The 25,192-nt window shown below is 36.8% G+C and overlaps 1 protein-coding gene across 2 annotated transcripts in view; it reads right to left on the bottom strand.

Annotated features, from left to right (window-relative positions):
• Nucleotides 1–3,281: 3,281 nt before the first annotated feature.
• CRPPA (CDP-L-ribitol pyrophosphorylase A) overlaps nt 3,282–25,192 on the bottom strand; it is a 108,606-nt gene continuing 86,695 nt past the window's right edge. For both annotated transcript variants that reach the window (XM_088066112.1, XM_005518844.3), the window contains exon 10: nt 3,282–5,761. In XM_088066112.1, coding sequence (XP_087922238.1) covers nt 5,657–5,761 — 105 coding nt within the window. In that variant the 3' untranslated portion in view covers nt 3,282–5,656. The remainder of the gene's footprint in view (nt 5,762–25,192) is intronic.

Genomic DNA, 25,192 nt, shown 5'->3' with positions numbered 1-25,192 from the left:
TTTCTAGCTCTGCACAAAATCATCCTTTTAGGCTCATTGTGCTGTCATTGGATTCAGAGTGAGCACTCAAAGAGAGATTTTAAATTCTGAACTGCCCTTCAAAAGTGTCCCTATAACCCCATGTACCACAGGCCTGTGGGTGCTTAAGCTGGAGTCACAACTAAATTCCAAAACATAGTGGGCATTAATCAAGACCATAATGTTCCCTACCAAATGGCAAGGGAGTTGAGCACAGCATAAATACACACTTAGAACTGCAGCACAATAAAAATAATGATGATGATAATAGTAATAAGCCCCTAGCATAACCAGCATGGTTGTGTGAGTTAGCTGAAGATGGCCGGAGGGAGGAGATGCTGTGCATTCTTGAGTGCACTGCAAGGAAATTTCAGTCCCACTGATTTCAGTGGGGCTTCAGTGAGACCATGTCTCTGCTGTGGAAAGGAACAGCTTAACACAGCATTGTGGGGTCCCTTGCTTTTTGTCTCTGAGCAACTCCTGGCAAAACCACTGGTTACTAAGTGAAAACATACTTTTTCCAGCCACCAGGACTGTAAGCCATACCTGGATTAGGCTTTTTTTTCCTGTCACTTTTTGTTGTTTCTGCCATTCTGATAGATTTTCAAATCTAGCTCCTTTACTAGGTGCTGACTTTACAAACCCTAGTTTGGCTACTGAAGCAGGGGGTCTGGCCTTGGGGCAGATTATTCCCTCTCAGTGGGATGGCTCTGCTTACAGCTTGACTCCAGCTAATAGGCGGCACTCAGTGTCAGCCCAGCAGCTGCCATGCAGGAGGTCTGTCCCTTCGGGCAGCTGCTGCTCATCTGCCAGCAGCTGGCAGCGGAAGTGACATCTGTTTTCAGTCCCAGCTGTGAGCAGCACGGAGGTGCCAAAGCCCAAACGCCTCAGTTCTCGATCCAGGAGCGAGGAAGGGTTTCTGATGCCAGACCACGGCCTGGTTTGCAAGAGAAGGGAGGGGAGGATCGTCTCTTTCTACGATGGTGGGCTAGGAGGAATGGAAAAAGAATGACAAATATGGAGAGAAAGAATAAGCAACAGAAGTAGGGGAAAGGATGGGGAACGAGCACAGGAGAAAACAGGAACAGCTGAAATGAAAACGAAATACAAAATTTGAAGCGACCAGTCTGAGGCACAAAATCAAAAAGAAGGAGGCAGGTAATGAAAGAGATGCGGAAGTAACACAAACCGCTTACAAAAGGAGACAGCTATCTAAAATGGCTGCTGAAGAGAGAAATGCCTTATTGAGCAGCCATCTGAAGTGCTACTGAACATGGAAAGCATTCCTGCTTGCAGCCCTTAGCCTATGGTGCCATTCTGAACTGCCCTGGTCTCCCCTGCAGGTTTTCCCATCTGGTGGAACACTGGTATATTCTCTCTTGCCTCCTTGCTTCTCTACATTATTTAAATTCACATCACTTTTTTCTTGTCCAAGTCTCTTGCTCTCTCATTTATCTTTGTAACTGTGTTACAATTCAGTGTTCTGGCATTTTCACTGAATTATAATTTTAGTTTCTGAGACAGGAATAGGTGCAGGATGAAGGACAAGAGCCATTTCAATCTAAATATTGAATGCATAATTAAATTAACCTTGGGATAAATATATTAAGAAATGCTACTATGCTCCCCAGGTTGGTGTATGCAAGAGAAGTGACTTTATTCTGTCACAAAAAGTATTTTCACAGTTGGGACTGTTTCCTCAGTACAGGTGCTGAAATTGTGTTTTTTAGATCGCTAAACTAATTGAATATTCCTGGAAGAAATAATGAAGGAAAATGTATATTTAACAAGTGCTTTACAGACCTGTCAATCAAAATCAACCTACACTGGGAAAAAATGCAGTGTCAGTGACTGCTTCTTTTCCTTGGTGCTTGCCAGAAGCTGAAGAAAAACCGAATTCTGGTAAACAACTGGGCTGGGAAATGGGCTGAGGGAGACAGATGTCATAAAAAATTACCAGTCTCAAGTTGAAAGTGCAGGGCTGGGGCACAAAGATCTGAACCCATTTTCACATTTTGCCTTTGGTATATCATTGTAGGCATCCAGAACAGGGCATTAGTCATTGAACTGTGTGCCTTTACAAATTGTTCAAAATCAGGTGCAAAACTGGACTGAATTGGGCAGGAATAATCTTGCCCCAAACTCCAGCCTACAGGAACACTGCTAACATAAGCCTTTCCCTGAACCCCCAAACCTTCCTCAACAGTAGTGAAGGGATTGTCTTCCACAGTGGTGGGTGCTTGATAAAATAAACTAGAATTTTTCAGATTCAACTTACAGATTAAGAAATGAAAAAATGAAAAAACCAAAACCTTTTCATGTCTCAAAGTGAATGTGTTCTTCAGAAACAAAAGCCAAACAAAAAGCACTGAGAAACAACAAGTGTCCGAGGCAGGGAGAACAAAGCAACCCAAGTACAACCCTTCTCTGGTGGAATGACCTAGAGACAAGAAAAGTTACTGTATCTTCAGAAATTGCCAAGCATTAATTGGAAACTTTATGTATTTGGAAGCTTCTCATTGGATGGCATCTAGAACAGCACTGTGGAGATGATGAGACTTTGGTGTCACACAGAAATACAAATTTGAATACACCAAAGGCTCCATGGCATCCAGAAAATCTTTGGTCTGCAGCCTACATTAGTTATGAAGATAAACTCAACCAAAGTTGACTCTATTATGCCACTGATTACAATAAGTAACATCTCACCTTCTTTCTCTGCTTTCTGGTATTGTTTTGGGGTGTTGAGGCTTTTTGTTTATAATGCCACCATCTTATATCCTTTTCATTTCCTTCTTCTTCGTCAGAGGACCATCAGGTAATTTTTTTTTTTAAGCTAAGTTGTCTGAAAAGCTAAAGAATAAAAAGACTAAATAGAAAATCTTCTACCTAACTGACTGACGACAAAGTAATACAGATTTCAGATTTTGCATGAAGTGGGTTAATTTCAGTGTACAAATCTAATTCACTCAACTTTGCAGTTTTGAAAAGCACTTCTAGGGCCATATTCTGCATTCCCTTTTCTGATGAACACTACACAAGGAATACTAATTAGAGTGCTTGAGGAGTAAGGTAAGCAAGGCTGGCAGAGTCTGAGCTTCTATTTACTTTCTGTTATCTCTGTCCAAATGTTCAAAGCAATATGGGTGGTGACTGATTCACTAGTTAAATTCAAAACAGCATGTGTGTACAAAAGCTGCCAAGTTTCTCATGTATACTGCTATTTGTGAGAAGCTATGCACAGACAAAAAACAATCAGCCAGTTTCTTAATTTCATTTTATATCTTTATTCCCATTGTAAGTACTAACAATCACCCAAAAAACCATTTAAATTTGGTTTGGATACACAATAGCATTAATCACAGTCCAGTTTCTTTTTGTTTTTTTTTACTGCAGTTTTAGTATTTTGTGATCTGTTTTAGTAGCTCTGTTGTTTGTGTATTTGCTTCCAGCAAAATGGACTTTTCAGTGTTTGTAGATTATTTGAAAAGATTGCTAAAGATTAAAAACCCATAATGCAATGATTAACAGTACATTAATAAAACTTATTATCTTCCATTTAGGATTAGTACTAAGTATATTGGTTGACCCAAAACTTACTTTTTCTTGTGCATTGTCTGTTCACTTTTCAAAATAAATCCATAAATAACTATATTTTTTTTTTTTTTTATTATAGCAGTTCTTGTCGTATCATTTTTAATTTGATTGAAATCCTCTTAGGAGAAGGCTGTAAGTAAAACAACCCTAAAAAATAAAAGCACTGTTTATACAAATGATGCTGCACACAAACTAATGTTAATGTGGTATCACAATATATAAATTAGAGTGGATAGAAAGCAGGAAGGATTTTCTAAATTCACCTTATTATTTGGGGAAAACACATCACAGATTGCATTTTAGTCTTCAAGCAAACAAGAATAACAAAATATTGTCAAAGAGACATCTTTCATCATGTCTTTTAAAAGCCTGTGGGACAAATTCCTTCATCAATTTTATTAATGTAAAAGCATATTCAGAAAACTTATTTGTGAGAGCTGTCCTGTTAAATTATGAATACCAGTAATAAATTCTTTAGTTCTTCATTTATTTGTGTGCTCTGCATATGAACAGACATGAATATATGTATGAATAAAATATGCCTATTGTATAGCCATGCACAGAGCTAATGTGAATACTTATGTTGTACAATGTCAGAAAAGGACAAATTATTAATCAAAGTAGAGATGAAAGAAGCAAAGAAGAAAGCAGATGATGCACAAGAACTTTGTTAGCTATGTTTGCATGACTTGGATGTGGAAAAAAATGTCTGCTTTGGATAGAGAACCATCAGCTAACAACTCTTTATTTTATTGTGCTATGCAGGAAGTTTGGGACCAAGATCAGCTTCTAAAAGGGATTTAAACCAGTAATAATAAATAGTCACGTGAAGGGAAAGAGGAAAGGGACCAAGCAGGGAGTTTGTTATCCTAAGTTTTGTCTGAGCACCAGAGGGAGTGGAACATGGTGGGAGTAAGGGAAGGGATGCTGTTTTTAGAGGGAAATTTGCTGAACTGACAGTGACAGACTGAATCAGGGACTCACTGGACACTTCTGGTGGGGATACTTCTCCAAGACCTCATTCCAGCCATATCAAGTATGTAAGACACTAACCTAGTCCCTTCACAAATGGCAGGAGAGATAAAATTCCTGGGTCTGATGCATAGGGAAAGACATGTTTTCAGGGACACTGCTTGTATTGCTCTTAGTGGTTGTGATACCTGGAGATACTCCACATAATAATCATACACCATTTCATCTTCCTGTCCCAACGGTCCACCCCCTCTTGACCGTCAATGCAGCATATCTTTGAATTCATAATGTTTGCTCTCCTTACTGCTATTTACTACATACATCTGCAAGAGATGAGAATTGTATTTTTATACATGAATTAACAGACTCTTCCTATTTCAGTGGAGCTACAGGAGCTCTGAATGATGGCACATGGGCACTGGAAGAAGTGTAGCACCAAGGAGGCTACAACCAGAGCATACTGCATCTGGAAAACTGGGGGTTAGCACCTTGTTGCACCCATGTGTATAATTTCTTTGATTGGAGGTTACCTTCATCCCATAGAGAATGGGTACCTGACATTTCCAACACTTCCTGCAATACGCGTTTCTCTTCATGTCAGGAAAGCTACACTCTGTAAGGAAGTCTACATCCACTAATAGGTATTACAGCAGCAATTTTTAAATAATTTCACATAAAGCAGATGAGCTGTGCTTTAGGATTAATTTATCTGAAATAAAACATAAGTCATGTAGTCACAGAGTACTACACACAGCCATGGTTAAAGACAATTCTGCATGAATGCTTTTGGTGTCCTTTGTGCACCTTTTTAAATGATCAGTACCTTAAAAACACATTTCAGTATCATTTCTCACAGTATATACCCAGTGTATCTCAGAATTATTTTTATTTCCTTTTACTTCACACATCATATTAGACTTGTATTTTAAATATCAAAAATATGCTGTTAAAATATCTTAATAAATGGCATAAATCCAGAGTTTTAAACAAAGAATAAAATGGCTTAAGACCTTTGGTGAACAGATGATGAAAAACTAACATTTCCAAAAGCTACATATAATTTATGGTCTTATGCTACCAACAGCTGGCCAATCAGCTCCGGGTCTCTGTCCTTTATTAACGCCATGATAAGAGCAGCAGCAGAATTTACTGTCTCCTGAAGCAGCAAAGGGTCCTGGAACAAAAAGAAAAGGAAAAAAAGAGGGAGTAGAGTAAACAACATATTTATAAAGGTGGAAAAAAGTAAATATTTAAAATAAATTTTCTGTTATGGAAAATTTCCATATGATTGCTGAAGAAACAAAGCTATTTATTAGAAGAACTTCTAAAACTTTTATTTTAAGAAAGTGTAATTTCATAGTAATAACCATTTTCTCCAACCTCCTTGATGCAAAACTACTAGAATTCTATCCACTCAGAGACCACCAAAAAACTTGATTCTGTCACTGGCTCCTAACTGAATTTTAAAATCGAAAAGGCAGTAAAAATTTTTGGGGTTGAAAACATGGAACAAAATGCAGGATTTAATTGAGTAGCAGAGTTAAAGACTTGCAACTTTAAGCACCTACTGAATCCCATCTGTAGTCTACCAACTACTTAAATTCACAAAGGCATTTAAGCACTAAGATTTCAATGGTTTAGGCTGACTTTTGTATCAAATAACTTCAAAAAGTAGTCTGGTTTTAGTAGGCAAGTATAGAAACCAGCACAGGAAACAGCAATAAAATGAGATGTTGATTCTGTGCTTCTAATTGAGCACACGAGCTCACATTTGAAAGATTCTTTTGTCTAATTACCAAGTTTTCAAAATTGTATGAACTACAAAAGGTTGGCCTCTTGCTACCAGTAAGATTTCCATTTGCGCACTGGGAAAATAGCAAAAGGTGTAGTCAGGCACAGAGATATCCCTGGAGCTAGAAATAGGAGAGAACAATTTCTGAGAAGCAACAGAGAAAAAGAAAGGTCTACAAAACTCTAGAGTAGGGAAAATCTACAAAGAGAAATCAAGAGCTGTTCTCCATAGCCATGATGGATAAAACAATAGGTTTTATCTATCCATTGATTCCATTTATTCCATGATGGAAGCAATGGGTAAGGACTAGTATACAATGGAAGAGATTACAGAACAGATCAAGGAAACTCATTGTGAGGGTCCTATAACATGTGACTCACATCCATGTAAAATGTGATACAGAAAGAGCTTCCTGCCTGGGGTAGGATGATGGAGTAGTTTGATTCCACATCTTTTTGCCTCTTTTTCTAAGATTCTGAACGGAGGAAGAATTTGTAGAGAACACTTAAGAAATTTGGACTAATGGACAAAGAAGAAATCATTATTTATACAATAACAGAAGAACCACAATTTATACAAAAACAGAATATCAAAACTTGCTCTTTAATAAATAACGCAAATGCTGAAGGGGCCTGCCAACTCAAGCAGCACAGAGGGGAGCTGGAGACTACAAAGTTTCAGTTGAAGGACAAACTGAGAGGGAAAAGGTGAAAAGGTGTCCCTGGAATATTCTCAGTGTGGAAACAGGTCCAGAGGAGAGTCACAAAAATTGATGACAGGGCTGAAGCACTTGTCCTATGAAGAAAGGCTAAAAGGGTTGGAGTTGTTCTGCTTGGAGAAGTGAAGGCACTGGAGGGACCTTATTGCAGCCTTTCAGCACTTAAAAAGGGCCTACAAAAAGATGGGGTCTGACCTTTTAGTATGGTCTGTAGTGACAGAACAAGGGGTATGGTTTAAACTAAAATAGAGTCAGCTCAGACTAGATACAGAGAAGAAAGTTTTTATAGTAGGCAGGTAAAACAATAGAACAGGTTGCCCAGAGAGGTGGTGGATGCCCCATCCCTTGAAACATTCAAGGTCAGGTTGCACAGGGCTCTGAGCAACCTGACCTAGTTGAAGATGTTCCTGTTTACTGCAGGGGGGTTGGAGTAGGCAAATAACCTTTAAAGGACTTTCCAAACCAAACTATTCTATGATTCTATGATAATGCTCTTATTAACTTTGTTACTTATGTAAATTAAATGAAACATACTGGAGAGGTAACTGGATCAAATTAGAAATATCTAGTGTATAATTGATCAATTATTCTGGAAAAAATGTTTTTTGTATTTGCCTAGAATTTTGTCCTAACTATCATCAAATAAATAAATTACAATTTGTAACCTTGCAAAAGATTACGCTCCTCACAAATTCATGTTATATATGCCAGTATGCAGTAAAATTATTTGTTCAAGTTCTAAAAATCTGTGGTAGAATAAAAATGTTCATGATGTGTGCCTTGCTGCTCACTGAGTAACACCTCCTCAGTTAAGCAAGTAGTGTGGAAGTCTACTGAGGTCCTGCTCCTTCAGAACCTTTTGTCATGGATGAAGACAAACTCAGAATTCACTGCTCTGGTTCAGCAGGGTGTTAGCTTCCTCATTTCCCATGGGTATTAACTGCTGGATAAAGTACAAGGAGAGCGGAAGTCATGCACACACCCACTCAGATGGCAAACACTGCAGTTGCTTTCAAAATCGAGCAACAGTTCTTGCTATTCAGCAATGCCAAATCTCCTTCTGCCCTTCATCACTTTTTGTTCAGTTTATCTTAAGAAGCACTTCACAATTACAGACACTGTCTTCCAAATGGGCTTCCATCCATATCTGAAGTTGGCTGGAGGTGTATAGTATTTTTTTTTTCCATTTCACAGAAAGAAATAAAATACACCTGGCCAGGAATGCTCTTAATGTTTCTCCCAATAAATCTTTCCACATCCTCTGTTGGTTACTGGATTCAGTACACATTCCTTTGCAGTAATAAATTATTCAAGTTTCTGAACATAAAAGGAAGCAAGAGAAAGAAATTTAACTTTCACAGGAGAGATTGAAAGTGACACCATGAGATTCCTTTAGACTGAAAAAAGTCTTTTCTAAAGCAAAATCTAAGGCTTTAGTTCTAATTTCCATGTTCTGAAGGAAAGACAGGCAAAGAATTATGAGTAATACTTGTAAGGCAGGCAATGTAGCAAAGTAATGTGTACAGAAACCTGCATGCAGAAGTGGTCTGAAAATCACTGAAACTGACTGGTGAATTGATATTGGTTCAAAAACAGAAACATAGTAAGTAAGCAGCACAAATCAGAACTGTCAGCTTTACAGTTACTTCACTTCTAATAATCCAATTATTAATACTATCTTTGTAACTCTTCAGGAAACCTATTGGTCCCTGTGTAGGACTGGTCATTGTAAGTCTGGTTTTTGGAAATAAACAGAAGTGTTTTTCTTTAAGGGAATATATATAATCTCATTTAGGACAGCAAATGTAATAGAAAATATTTTCTTATTCTAAGTACAGTTCCAGTTGATGGTTTAACTACCGCATGAAGTATATACACTGAGGATTTCAATAAGGCAGTCCTTTAAAGCATTTGTCATAGGGGTTACTAATTATAGATTTGTGCTGATGGTCCTTCCCAGTAACATTATTCTATTCTAATCTCAGGGTCACCCATTCACTGAAGGGTGTCCAGCACCTGGGCCCAGGAGCCAGACTCTGAGTGCAGGAGAAATCAGTGCCACAAAGATCAAGTATCTGCTGACTTTAACTTGCTTTACTCTCAGAGCCATAGTCTTACTGGAATACTGGACTCCTCCAGGAATTTCAATTTGTCTATCCTGTATCTTTCTGAGAATCAAGACTCACTCTTATGATAGGAATCATTATTGTAGTATCTGATGGTCACTGCCTGGGCATAATTTAAAACTTTTGGTCATAATTTCTGGTCTTTATCACAACCACTCCCCCTCCCAAAAAACTAACACAAACAAACAAAACCAGAAAAAAAATCAGCAACTGAAAGGCAACACATTGCTCAAAGTGTAGGCGTAACAATGACTGATGCAACAGAAAAATTATATCTTAGGTACTCTTTCTCTCTTCCAAATCCTGCCAGGACTTTATTTTAGGCCATTACTCTGCCTGCAAACAGATACTTTCAATGTGATTTGAACACCAGAAGTTTTTCTAAAGAATATTAAAAAGAAATAAAGTTACAGGATTCAGCAACAACCCAGGAAAGGAAAAAAATCCTGTGGGTCTTTATTAATTTAAACAAGCAAGTGAACACTTCAAGTCCTCTGACTATACCCTTAAAACACCCATGGTTTTGACACTGCAATGTTATTTCTGGCAACAATGCTGATTACAGCTGATAGTGCCTACAGGGAAGCTTCAATAAGGATGCCAGAAAAAACTTAATCTACCACACCTAACTCCATTGCACATACAGGCCTCCAAACTTCTTTTCTATTGAGTGGAATAGCACTAAATCTTTCAAAAATCTCATTATTAGTTGCAGGAAGTCAAATAATCAAGCAGAACCATGTCTTCACTTGTTTAATTGCCCGACGTGTTTGCCTATATTGTAACCATGATAAAACCCAGGATGTCAGAACAGGAGGATCAATACAAATCCTCATGCAGCCACAAGAGCTCTCACACGTTACTGCCCACCCACTGCTCAGCACTGCAAATTCCAGGCACAGAACATCCTTTGGCACGCCAGTCGGTGAGTGCACAGCCCTGCACACACTGGACTGATCAAACAGGAATAGTTCTTTTCCTCATTAACAAAATCCTTAAAAAAGACTGTGACCTTTAGAGAAGTCTTGGAGGCAGTAATGACTTTAATGGATTAATAACTGAAGTTTCACATGATCAACTGGTGTGCCATGAACTCCCCCCAAACCATTGTGATATTCACTGTCTATTCATTTCACCCAGTTGATTTAAATGATTCTACTGTAAAAAGAAAAACCAACCCCCCCCGACATTTCTTGGCCATTAATAAATAGAATTTTTTATTATTTGAACAGATTATTAACTACATTTATAAGCTAAAACAAAAAGTTTTACCACTTTATATTACTTTGGAAAAGAAAGTATTCAGAAACACTGCCAATGTTATAAACCATAAATCCACATAACAACACTTTGATTCCAAAATAAAATATCTACTTTCTCTGTTATTAAATAGTAAAAATATTCCAACGCAACCATATTGTGTGATGGCTGTAACTCATACTTGGAATTTATTTGATGTAGACTTTCTGACTGTAGGGGTTCTCTGGTCAGCGGACTAAGACCGGGAATGGCTACAGGGACAGGGTTAAAGTTGTGTTTGGAATATGTAATCTGATATTTTACAAATGTGCATTTATTTAAGAAACTGTGAGGATATCTGAATATTTAGTAACATTTCCCTTAAGATTAATTTCCTTGCTTCAATCTGTTTAGGATTTATTTTTTTCCCCAACTGGAACTTCACATATATGCATTTCAATTTACATATGTACTAGTACAGTTTAAGAATACTTTGAAAAACACACCTACCCTTTTCAGCTCAAAAAAAAGAAAGCCTCTCCAGGTATTACCTCTGTCTTGTACTGCCAAAAGAATAAAACTGCTGCATTCCATTATTTGCACTCTGTTTTGCTGTAACATTATTTGACATTCTATTAAATAAAGTTTTTTAAAATTAATAGAATTGTATAGTCCTGATTATATGGCTGACAGAAAGCCTGAAAACGGGATTTAAAGACACTGCTAAACTTAGGCAATATCAGTATTAACACAGTTGTTTGTTCCAGGACCAAAAAGAGGGCCGGAGCATGTGCTGGCACGCGGGCATGCTCCTGCCCTTGCTGTTCCATTGTAAGCCTGCTCCCTGGCACAGTTTTGGCTCCTGACAGCTAACATATTTCCAGACAATGGCTGGGCACAGTTCAGGGGACAGCACAGGCCAAGGAATGCTCCCAAGAGACAGGCTGAATGAGGCCACCCTCTTTTGGGAAGCGAGAATGTAGCCATATGGAGATGAGGCATGCTGTGCCTTTTAGCCCTAGGACAAGAGAACCATCGCTGGCCTGTTTTACTTACCAGTATGGATACAGCCTACATACCACTGGGAAGTGACACTTGAGCCTTTTTGTCCCTACCAGATACATCAAGAATACATACAACCACAATTAAATAGTGCCCCCCAGACTGAGACATAAATTTCATGTTGCTACCACATAAGCTCAACAGTCATTAAAAAAAACCCTAACTACTCTGTAGACACCTTTCCCACTAAAAGCGAGAAGGAGAGAGGGATGAACCACACTAGAAGACAGTAACTGTGCTGTACTGCACATTCTTGCCAGCTTAGGGATTGGCGCCAACAGAAGGAACCCATGCCCACTGCTCCTTTTCACACTGGGGATATGGGTGTGCATCAGGTACACCAGGAGACATGGGCAGAAGAAAAAAGTGCTGAAACAGTCTCTGTTCTGGGAAGCATCTTGCAAAAGACTGTTGGCAGTACAAGAGGAGCTGCTGCTAATTTAAAACTCCACAGAATGCTGCAATTTATACTAAGGCTATACCAGATCCCTCCAAAACTTGCCTGACATCACATACAGAGTGTTTTATTTGCTCTCTCTCAGAGAAACTGAGTGGAGAATCTAGCCTCAAAAACCTCAAGACTTGACATTTTCTTCTTCAATTAATACTTTTAATTGAAACAGTTGTTCTGAAGAGGGACTGAGGTTCTTCCACTACCAGAAATCAATGATCTAACATGGTTTGTTGTTTAATCACACCATGAGGAATTCATCAGTAGATTGACAAAGAAGCATTTTTTCCCTCTCAAGATATGTACTGACATGCATCTACATATTAAAGCAACCTCAATTTCTGTAATAGTAAAAAATAATCTGAGGTATTCTTTCTCCTTAAAATTCTTCCATACAAAATTTTTAATCCATGTGCCAAAGGATCTATTGATAAGTGTCATCTCATACACAATTTCAATGCAACAATTTATCTTAATAAGAAGATAGCTATGCAGATCATTCTAAAAGATAAGAAAAGTATTTCTCTGAATATTTTTAGGGTTTTTTTTAAATAATACATAAGTAATTAAAGTAACACTTGAGTTCAGATAGGTAGCTGGGTTCAAAATTACTAGAGCAGGTTCATAATTGAACCTCTGTACACACAACCTTCCTTTCTGAACTAAGAAAATGCAATCAATTTTTCATTAGTGGGTACTCCTCAAAATATAAATAATTTTGAAATCTAGATACTGAGGATGCAATGAGGTTTGAAAAAAAGTGATGTGGCATTGGAAGAACCAAGTTGTCTCTGTGCTAATGTAGTTTAGCAGACCACTTAATTAGTGAACTCTCATAGATCTGAGTTAATTCCCTGCAGTTAAATGGTCATGCATTCACGCCAATCAAACCAAACCCAGATAAATTGTGCATAAATACATGAAACTCTATACTATAGAGTTATACTATGTAACTATAGTATAGTATATAAATATACTATATATAGTACTACATGTACTATAACTGTCTCTCATACTTTTGATCAGCCATGCTTCTTATAGCTTATACAAAGAAAATGGAGAGCCATCAACATTTAAAATGTGAATCTACTGAGAACAAACAAATATTTTAAATCTTCTGGAGTCTGTGAGGATTAAGTCTCTAGTGGTTTTGCTTTTATCTTTTCATGTAAGATTCACAGATTTGAACCTGAAGGTAAACTTCATTCTTTTGTTACAAAAAGTCCAACAAAACAGCACAAACAAACAAAAACTCATATAGGATTTCTTTCTCTAGTATGATAAGAATAGACAGATTCACCCTAAATCAGCAGGTTTAAAACAGCTCCACTATCTACTTGTTCTACAGCATGTAGGTAACCACGGTTCAGTTCTCCAAATCTTTTTTTCCCCTGTAAAAAACACTGTTTGCGTGATCATGCTGAATGATCAATAAAAATTCCTGGACCAAAATAATTCTCTGAAGAGTTTGTTATGAAGAACACTTTCAAGTACATTCAATCACTGCAGCTTAGGCAAGAGTTTTCATTCAGCACTTAACCACTATCTGATTGAAGCTCTTTGCAAGAGTGAGTGTGCCAGCAGTGACAGCACAATGCCTGTGAATCATCTTGCCCTCTAAGTTGCTCCAAAAGCTACCTAATGCTTGAGCTAAAAGCCAGTTCTGCCACCTGTATGGGACTGGTACAAAAGTACTGGCAGAAATAGGTCATTTAACAGATGTTGTTGCCTGTAAAGCTATATTACATGTTTGAGGTTTCTTAGAGGTTGTCTCTTAATACAGCATATTACCAAATAATTCTATAGTATTAAATATATTCATGTTAATATATGTTACTGTGCTACCTACAGGCTCTATGAGGTGCCACTCTGGTAACCTTGCAAAAAACACCATCAGGGTTTTTTAAGGGGAAGGAAAAAATGTTTCTTGTCATCAGTACAGGAAAGCTGAAATACTCCAGAGGCACAGGAACCTTGCTTTCTGTTCTGACAAACCTGCACTCTGCAACCTGCTGAAAATCTAAGATTTTTCTGAAGTTGACTGAAGCTGTAGCAAGTCATTCGTCTGCTTTCCGAAAGCTGGGGATCAATCTGATAGCACTAACAAATTCAAGTGGAAGTGGGATTTAAGCCTTCCACACAGCAACAGCATATAGAATCACAGAATAACCTCAGTTGAAAGGGACCCACAGGGATCACTGAAGTCCCAACTCCTGGGTCTGCACAGAACAGCCCCAAAAATCACCCCATGTGCCTGAGAACATTTTCCAAACACTTGAACTCTGCCAGACTTGGTGCTATGACCACTTCCCTGAGGAGCCTGTTCCAAGTGCCCAACCACCCCCTGAGTGAAGAACCTTTTCCTGATATCCCCTGACACACCTTCATGCCATTTCCTTGGGTCCTGTCACCAGTCACCAGAGAGATCAGTGCCTGCCTCTGCACTTCCCCTCATGAAGAAGTTTCAACAGCATTCCCCTCAGTGTGTTTGTGTGGTGGGTGCTCTGCTGTCTCTTCCACTGTGAGAGTCTATCAATACTTCAATGGGCTGCAGCATTAAGTTTTGCAACTAGCCAGGAATACAGAGCAGACTCACCAAACACACAGAGAGAAAAAATGGGTTAAGAGGTACTGGCCTCCTGCAAAACATAACACCCTGATAATGTAAAGCATTTACAGACCGCTGCACTTCTCCAGGCACCAAGCAAAGACGAGCAGCTATGGATCTGTATGACTGCATCTGACACGTGGGGCTAGCAGCAGAGCAAAAGCAATTCTGCACAGTTCAGCTGATTTTCTCCTATTATAAACAGAGAAATGCAGCACTTTCAAGCCCTGTTTCACTTGATGACTGTTGTTCTAGCCCTAGCTGGCCATAAGAAGGAAAGCAAAAATGAGTATGTAGAGAAGACAGAGAGAAGTGATAGGGGAGCAAGTCAGAAGGGGAAAAAAGAAAAAACACAGAGTTAAAAGTTTAAATACACATCTCAACCCCAAAAATAAAAAAAAAATAAAGCACTGCTAAAGGTCAGGTGAGATTATATTAATGTCAGAGGCTCTGTCTGATAGGTAAACTGTGTCATATACTGCAGGTGAAATAAATAATTTTAAAAAATCTTCAAGAAAGCATAGAGAATATTTCTACCCAGTAAGATCTGGGTTCATCTGTGTAACTGTATTACAAAAGAAAAAAAAAATTCCTAAAATTTCCAAAACCTACCTAATGGGGACAGAGGAAACAACACAGGACTTCTTCAATAAACTTATAGCACAAGCTAAAAGTACATAATTATGGTATATATAACACAGTATATTTCAATATTAGAGGTTTTCCCTTTCTATACCATATTGCATTGACAACATAGACTGGTTGTGTCACTTTTCAAGAAAAAACAAGCACAGTAGTTCACAAACATATAAGTTGATAATATGTAGAACAAGACATGAAATGCTTTCGCTATCACAAGTTACAGAACTTTGCATACAAATGTGCTGCAACAGTTTCATATATTTTGTGACATACAATTTGTGATTGTGACTATCAGTGTTGTATAAGAAGACTGGACAACTTTTAAATAGTGACTAACAAAATTGTAGGGTTTTTGGAAAGAATGAGTGATGCATTTGAATCTCCTGGGGGAAGCTAAAAATCAGTGCAGAGGAAATGTGAGCATTTTCTTGTTCCTTTCTTCAAGTCTAAAGCGTATTTTTCTTCACTTCTATAAGTGCTAACTTTATATGTAATATTAGGCATAATAGACATCCAGATCTCCAAAATAAGAATAGGCATGTGTTCATTTGTTAAAATGGACACATGCCAACATTCAGTCATTAAAATCTTCATTATACAACTCCTACAGACTGTGAATAATCTGAAATACAGGCACACAGCTATAGTAACGAATTGATTGGAAATATTCCTTTTGATTACAGATAATCTATTTGAGATGGTTCAGAGGAAAAAAAAACATTTGGTCTTCTAAAAAACAAAAAAAAAAATCTCCTTTGGAGAAAGAAGTAAATGAAACCCAAGAGATACTGAGGGACAAAGTATGCGTAGACATGTGCTGGGCTATTGTTCACATCCAGCCTTGTGGCTTCCAAACTTTTAGGATGATAAAATCAGTTCAGTGGGGTAAAGGCTGCATTCCAATCTTGGTTACAGAAATACAAACCAAAGTAATGACAGTATTATGAGCCTGGTTACTCTGCAGTTGCAAGAGACTGAATTTCAACTTTAAACTGTATTTTGCTACAGGAGATCTAATACGTAATTGGTTTTAAACTGTTCTCTCAAAATTTCAAAAGCAGCTTTAAAGTGACTCAAATGTCACTGTTTTGGGCAGTGAGACAGTGAGAGGGAGTGGCTGTTCAGAAGCTCATTGTTAGTCATTTGATATCACAGATTTCCCTAATTTGATACATTTAATTGAATCTAGCAAGTTGCATGCAAAGTGGCTCTCAAGTTGCATCATTTCATCCATCCTGTGAGGAGGGACTGATTGCAGAATAAATCATAAAAACTCTAAGTTACACACTGAAATATGAAAACATCTTTGAATCACACCAGAATGTCCATCCTACAGCTTTCGTCTTATCACTCAGATTCTACTTCTCTGACTGCATGTCTGTGATGTTAAGGCACAGTTTATGTCCATCTCTGTTTTTCCTTTATATAATTGAGGCTCTACAGCCTACTGGAATGCAAAAATATAAATTACTTGCAATTCAATACTTTTATGTATGGCCAAGCTAGTTTACATTTAACAAAATGCAAACCAAACAAAAAAAAAACTCAAACAAAAAAAACCCAAAAATAAAAAAAAAACAACACAGACTGATAAAAAAGCATTCAGAAATGAGACAAAAGGTTACAAGGACATGAGGTGACATCTCTCCTTGGAGAGTAAGAGGAGAGGAGTCAGCAGGGATAAAACAAGTTACAACAGAATTTAGTAATAAGATTTATTCCCTTTGTCTCTCACATCAATATTAGATTTTAACACATCAATTTTGCAGTAATTCTGATTGTTCTCAACATTCTTTTGCACAAAACACAAACTTGTTCCAGCTCCAAAGCAGCCTTCACACAGTGAATTTAATAAGCAGAAAAGGAATTTAAATTTCTTGCAAGCATGAATAACACCATGAGCCAAAGTACCTCTAAGCACAGGTATGCTCAAATACACTCAAAACTGCTGCAAATGGAGAAAGTGCATTTGCACTCTATTGTTTTCCTTCAAGTATTTTGCCTAAATTATGTTTATCTACTCACTTAAGACTGAACAGCTTATCTGACCAGCACTCTAGGACACGAACTGAATGAAGTTCATGAAGGCACATTCATGAACTCAAAAGGCACAAGGAAATATTAATAATAATTTCTGAAAATGTTGAACCAAACTCTCAGTTTCTCTATTCTTTATTCCTTTTTCATCCTTTGTCCATAGTCTAAAGCCAGTGCAAATATAGTGTCTGTCCTTAAAGTTTTCAGCTAAGCAATCATGGGAGCATATGAATTTTGAATAATTAATCACAAAGGAAGGATGAGTCTTAAAATCTCGTGTGAACAGAGGTTCAGAAAGCAGCAGTGAACACTCTGCATTTAATACAACAGATGGGGCAGGAAAATAGAAAAAGACACTAGGGAACCACTGTGGTAGAGTGCTCTGCTTTCACTGAGTAGCCAAGAGGAATGGCTAACACCCAACACTCTGTATCTTCCCATGGAAGTGTGGATGCAAGTAAGGCCATTTGCTTCTACAGCTCCCTGAGAGGAGGTTGTAGCCAAGCAGGGATCACACTCTTCTCCCAGACAACCAGTGAGAGGACAAAGAGGAAATGGCCTCAAGTTGCATCTGGGAAAGTTCAGGTTGAATATTAGGAAAAGTTTTTTTCACTGAAAAATGGTTAAACATTGGAACAGGCTACCCAAGTGGAACTCTACCCTAGTGGTAGAGTTACCACCCCTAGAAGTGTTCAAAAATTTAGTAGATGTGGCACTTTGCAATAGGATTTAGGGGGCACGGTGGCATTCTACCAAAGGTTGGACTTGATGATTTTGGAGGTCTTTTCCAAGCTTAATGCTCCTACTGTGATGGCTGCTCTGAGTCTCACCCCCACCTGATCATCTGTTAAATCAAATAGAGGAATCTCTCCTGCCACTAGCTACTGATTAAACCATGGCATAGCTGGAGGGTAAATAGCCAGTTTCCAAAAAAACCCCCTTGACTGAAGCCCAGTGATAGGAAGGCAGAAAAGAGCACATAACTTTCCTTGCAGCAAAACACTGCAAACAGATAAAGCAGTTAGTAGCATTCCTCAGGGTTCACCTTAAACTCAAATTGTATAATCCTTATAGTTGTAAGGGGACAGATGTGTTTGCTTTTAGATTCTAGTTTTCTCTTAGGCTATGAGGGTCCAGATACACCACAAAGATAGAACTCACAGATGTTCTTTTACATAAAAATCAGGGTTTGCCAAGACAGACTTCTCTCTCTTTCTGCCAACAAGTATCAGTCCAAATCATGTAACACAATAGCCTGACTATATACAAACAAAAGCACTCAAAATGAAAATATATCCAAGTGATAAAATTCTTGTAAAATAACCAAAAATTGTGCTTTTAGAAGAAAGGCTATTTTAAAGCTTTAAAAAGAAACAGAATTAAATAGAATTTAAAAAATAATAAAAAAGTGTGAGTCCTGCTTTAGCAGATGGATTAATTTTACTCTATAGTTAAGATATTTTATTAGAAATAAGGCATCTGAAATATTTTGTTAGCTATGAACACATCTGTTTTTTATGAGATTAGTGTTCAGTGTTAAGCCTGTTCTTCAGGTATGTTGTATCTTGAGTTGCATAACAGAAGAGACTATGTTTTACAGCTTTTAACACTTAAAATTAAACAGTTATACCAAAAGTTTCCTTTCAAAAATTCTAAAATCATCTTGTGCCTACTTGCAACTTAAAATATTTCTGTGACTGGTTGCACAGCTAAGTTTGGTTCTCCCTAGTACCTTCTGTACTAGGCATTTAGGAAACTATATATGGAAGTTTCCAAGGGCATGATGAAACATGATGTGTAAAAGTTTATCACATCACACAGTCCTCACTTTAAAATTTGGGTCATCCAAAGCTAATTGAAATCCATGGACTGAACAAGTGACCAATGTTATTTTCATGGTGATGGATGATATTAGTATTTTTCATAAGCAAATGGACTGCCATTTTTCCAAAATAGTAAGGTAGAAGAGGTGATACTGTAGACTCTCTTGTAGACTGCCTGCATGGAAGTGGTTTTGATTTTCACCTTTCCCTATAAAAATGGAATATTCATCTAAATTACTGTTGCAAATATTTAGAAGTGATGTAAGAATCATGATAATCATGAGGCTTGTATAATTAATTTGCAACATGTCTAAAGTGTTTTAAAATATGCTAATTTTGAACAATATTTAAAACAAACTGAAGAATAATTTAGAGGGTTTAACAAAATTGTTGAATTATTCTCTGAATGTAACAGTCAAAAGTGAAAGCAAAAGAACACTAAGTTGCCTCCACTCTCACAGCAAAAAATTTGACAGCATCTAACCATTACAGATGCTGAGGAATTTTAAATTGATTTTCAAAAGTCAATTTTCATTTTTTTTTAATAGAAACGGTATAATAATAACAACATTTATGTTTAAGGGAAATGTAGTAGCTTAATTTTGTGGAGTTCTGGTCTTGGTATCCAGAGCTATCAAGGAAATAATACTCACTAAAAGGTCTGTTATCCAAGTGAGAGCACTGGATGGCACAGATATGAATCCCAGCACTCACCATGTGAGCTCAGTTTTGAGAGCTTGCAGAGCTATTATGTCATAGATTTGTTTGGTAAAAAAGGAAAGCAATGTAGCTCTGCTTAAGACTTATCCAGAATTAAAAAACTACGTTCTGCTATTCAAATAATTTAGGTGTTAGCTTTAACTAGAAAGCACAACTTTTACTTTTTCTCTGACTTTGACTCACTTTTATTTTTTTTCCTTCCAGCTTAAGTATTTGCTTCCAAATTCACAGCTGCGTTTAGAAGTGCATGTATCTTTTTACATGGGCACTGATTTCACATCGTTCATCTCCTCAGCCTGTATTGATTAGACAAATGTGTGGTTTGGCTTTTCATGGACATGCTTTGAAAGTTTCCCCTGGACAAAAGAAGTAATCTCTGACTCCATTTCCACTAAATCCTCTCTTGATACAATATCTTTTTTGTCTTCAACAAAATGTATTCCCTTGTGCCCGCTCTTGGCCTCAGCTTTTACCCTGCATGTTCTGCTTCCATAAATCTGCTGCCTATTCAGTCAGCAGAATTATGTCTGCAGCAGTACAGACATGCCACAACCTCTTCTCTTGACTCTCCCAGTTGTTCTCAGTCACATTGTCCCCCTCACAATAACTACTGAGATTATCTTTCCATTACTTACTAGAAGCTTACCTGCTAAAAACTTTTGCATTAACTTTTGCTGCTTAACACCCTTTTATATGCTCAAAATGAGATTCCATTCTCCCAGTCAAACAAATATAACAGCAACACTTTCCTTTTAAGGTCCTTAGGAAAACACAGGCTGTCTTGTGCTTGAGGTTGTCTGTGAATTTGTTCCAGTTCAAAGATGGGACTTAAAAATCCTTTCTAAGTTATTGCATTTTGATTATTTCCCACTGGTTTCTGCATACCCTTTCCTATAACCAGATCAGACACTAGCAGAAAGGATTTCCTGAATTGTTTAGCCTAATCTTCACCTGAAAAAATATTCTTGTGTCCATGCCTCAGTGATTCACTCTTCTTGTAGCACTGATGGTTCAGCATATATCTTTACAGTATATAAACTAGACAGTATTATAGAAGCATGCAATAGAAGAAAACTTCCTGTCTTCCATTTCCCTGAAATTTTTGATTTTTTTTCAAATATTTGCATTCTTACCAATATCCTGGACAATATAAGCAATGAGTTCCAAAATCTACACTTCCAAGACACAGGTTTTGCTTTTATAGAGAGAGTCATTAAGTCAAAAAATCACTACTGAAATATTTTATAGTTGCAATGCATAAATATGCCAAGAGTATTATTCTTATTGGGTGTAAACTGTCTGACATATTCTGCCCTTTAATATTTTCAATGTATTTTTATAGGATTCTAATACTAGGATGGAAATTTGAAGTGTCAATTTTAATTTTTGCGTATTTCTTTATGACCAATCTCAAAGATTAATGAAGATACACTAGAATTAATTTGTTCAAGCAAACTCAAAAATAAAAAAATAGTGTTGTACAAAATTATAATAAACATCAAGTAGGGGGGTTACAATTTTGCAATGACATTTAAAATGATTAATCAGGACATCTCTAAGCATGAACCTAAATATCAGAAAGAACATATTTTAAAATTCAGAGCTATTTATAAAATAAATAATTATGCTTTTTCCAAAAAATCATCTTTTCCAAAACATTTCTAGATTCATTCCACCTTATTAGGATGCACTCAGGGAAGTAGATTTTAAAAGCATTGTATATGAATCCTTGTTTCTGCAACAGTGACTCCACCATCTCCCTGGGCAACTTATTCCAGTGTCTGACCACTCTTTCAGTGAAACATTTTCTTTTCTAATATCTAAATATGTGGCAACCACATTCATATCCTGCAGTCAGTAAATACCAGGAGTTCTAAAGCCAAATCAGTCAGTAGAAGCAATCCTTTACTGTGCTTAATCAATAATGTTCTGAGAAAGCAGCCATGGACCCAAGACAATTCTATGGGTCCCTGTGCTGGCCACTGTGATGTTACATTCTGCTTTGACTTTGGTATGTGCTTAAAGGAACCAATACTGTATTTACACAATAGATAATACATAAACTGTAATAAGTTATGACAAGCATTGTATTTCAAAACAATTATAATTTGCCTCTAGTAGATTTATAAGGCATGGGACTAAATACCTATTGAGTTTTACCACCCAAGAAGTACTGTTTTGGACTGAAATGCCTGGATTATATTACTCATATAAAATGGAAAATAAACTTCAAAATAAGGAAAACAAGCAATAGACTGATTTGTGAATGATGTCATTGCACACCAGCTCCAGGACATTAATTTTATCAAGAAGACTGAAGCTATTTATAACAGCAAATGCTATCAGTTACTCTTCAATTTCTTACAGTGTTTGGCAGAGAAATACAGCTCAAATGAAAAGAACTAGAAAAGTCTCATAAGCAGCATTACAAAGCAGAACTATAGCACAATTGTGAGACTCTGCCTGCACCCACTGTTTACAGGTCATGCACTAATATGATGTTATTTGATAACTTATAATCCTAAAAAAAGGTTTTTTAAAGTTCATATATATATATACATATAGAATAGTGCTATTCTATATATACATCTGAATTTTAAAAAATCTTTTTTTCAGATTCTAAGTTATGAAATCAAGTTAAGTTAAACAGTCAAAATTCAAGAAGCTTAGCTTCTTGAATTCAAAAGACAGTCCATGAATCCTTGTATTTAAGTCAGGTAATTCAAACTGCTGTGTCACTTGCAATTGTACTTAAGGTTTGTAACTTGGGGAATCTTCTGAAGTTTATTTTGGAATCAGTTCCTCCTCTTGAAAGAATTGCAGAAACATAAAAAGCACCACAAATCATCAGAACAGGTTAGTTAGAATAGCTACTGCCCAGGTTTCCAGTCTCATCTTATGTAGAGAGACACACCCAAGACTCAAATCAACAGATCATCAAGACTAGATTTCATTTATTTCATTGGATGAAACCAAGTTCCAGCAGAGGCTGTTTGCAATAACAAACTCACTCGGCCTTACAGTGGGTAGATATGTACTTTCTGATACCACACACAACAAAAACCATGTACTTCAGGTGAAATAATTGAGGATGGCTTCTGGCCAGTGTGTTGTGATGTTCTGGTGGCTTCCCAAGAACAGTAGCTTTCTTGGAAAGACGTGACTATTTCTGATACGAATTGTTCATTTGTCACAAATATATCCACAGTGTACTTAATCTAGGATTCTAAATCTTACTGGTTTTAAGACAAAGCATTATTGGCAAGTATTTGTACCTCAGATAGTTTAAATTAGTCTTGATAAAACATGTAAAATGCATACCTTTGTTTCTACTATAAAAAATTTCAACTCCACCTTCAAATGCCAGCTGTCAGAAGGAGAAATGAGCATGAACAACACGTTCACCCAAAGTACCTTTTGCTCACCACTTCCGCTACCTGTCTATTGTTTTCTCTCTTTGGCAAATTCTGCTTTTCAGCTGTGGCTTCAGGTATCACATGGAAAGTAAAGAATGGAAAACCAGAAGGAGGAACACTGTTGTGAAATTTAAATGAGAAAACTATAGAATTCGATTGCATAAATAAAAGTAGGAATCAGATTCCAAAGGAAATATAAAAAAGTGAAAAATCTGGCTTGCATATGAGTCAGAGGTACTTTTCCATATTTTCTTTAATGTGAAAGGATCTGAAAGTAACAGTGAACTACAGAATTCTGGGGTACCTCTATTAACTGACTGAATGACAGCAAAATTTACCAGTAAGGATAATATAATGTGTTATAGGTTAATATATAATGAATCGAGAAGAATAAGAAAAATAAAGTCAACTTTGGAGAAGTCTTTTCTTAATTTTTATTCCAGGCCCAAAACCAGAATAGTTAGCAATAGTTTAGGAGAGAAGGCAAACAACTAAACAGTTGAAGGATTAACACAGAGCTGATAGAACTCGCAGATAATCCCTAACAAACTGTACATAATAATTTGATCAAACGTATATGGAAAATTCTTTAAAATAAAGTGCTTTTAAAGCACTTAAATCCTTCTGTGTAACATAAACAGCTCTGAGTACTTATAGGGACAGAAGAGAGATGTAGCTACAAAAACTTCCTTTGAAATTCGAAAACCAAATTGATGCAATCCACAAGGAAGAATTACAAAACTAGGCAATGGTAGTACAGCTCTTAACATAGTTAGCAAAATTCAGTGCTACATCAGATGACAGAATCCAAAAATATATCAAAATTAAACACAGATTCATAGAAAAACTTCATGATTTTCAATTGATCTTGGACAGAAAAAGGGTGTGTGAGTTCAGAAGTATAACTTTCAAAATCCAAGGATACCTGCAAGTCAAGTAGTTGACATGTTTGACTAGCTGTCACTCATGAACTGAAAATTACAATAGAACCTGACAGACTTAAAATCTTATAAATGATACCTAAGAGGAGGCTGGAACTTGTTTGAATTGTACTTCAGAGCAGTTGCTATAGCTCCTCATTAAAATATCCTTGTATTTTCTGCATGTCTTTCCTCTTGCAGGCTTATTTCCAATTTCCCATTTACTGAGTGTCTGAGTAAAAGTTCTACAGGTTAAGTAACAGATATATTCTTAAAGACCTGTGATTCTCTGTCTTCCATTTAATTAACTTGTTCAGAGTCTTTGTATATTACGCAAACATAAGGAAACTCAAATTTCAGGCTACTTGATTCCAAAGATAGTTCAGTGTAGCAAAGAAGGTTCTACAATGCAAAGCATTAAGTTCAAATATACAGTGGTTTAGTGTACATTAAAAAATGAGAATTCTTAGAGGAAATGTATTTTTACAATTATATTCTGTTGTGTTATTTTTACAACTTTTGTAACCTGTATGTAGAAAAAATTTTAACTGAAAACCCAGATCTAGATACATATATCTAGTAAGAATTCAGCAGAATTTGAAATATTCCAATAACAGGATGCAGATACAATAAATTAAAAATCTTTAAACTGGAAAATGTTTCCATTCTTCCTTGTGGTCAATGAAAGAGTGGCTCTGCACATTAGAAGTCTCCATTTGCAGTATTTACTACACCTATCCCCCAAGGTAAAGTAAAGCAATTAAATATGAATATTTAAGAGTCCTAACACCTAACTGAGCATAATTGCGATGACAAGCTCCATAAGCTTCAGAGAGGGTCAACCTAGTATTAATCTTATTCGCATTTGCTAAATGCCTAGATTTATTAAATGAATGACAGGGTATATAAGAAAATGAAATGCACCTGCCAGATACTGTTGCTTAATTCATGGAAGGTATAGAGTGAAGCAACAGATAAATGACACATACAGTATGTAACTCACAGATACAGCCTGTTCACCTAAAAGCTCATTTTAACAAGGAAACAAGGG

This window comes from Pseudopodoces humilis, chromosome 1, assembly GCF_049639895.1.
Source record: "Pseudopodoces humilis isolate 2021_Gansu_Grassland_sample_001 chromosome 1, ASM4963989v1, whole genome shotgun sequence".
Lineage (NCBI taxonomy): Eukaryota > Metazoa > Chordata > Aves > Passeriformes > Paridae > Pseudopodoces > Pseudopodoces humilis.
Note: the sequence above shows the minus strand (reverse complement) of the source record. Positions and strands in the feature narration are given on the sequence as shown.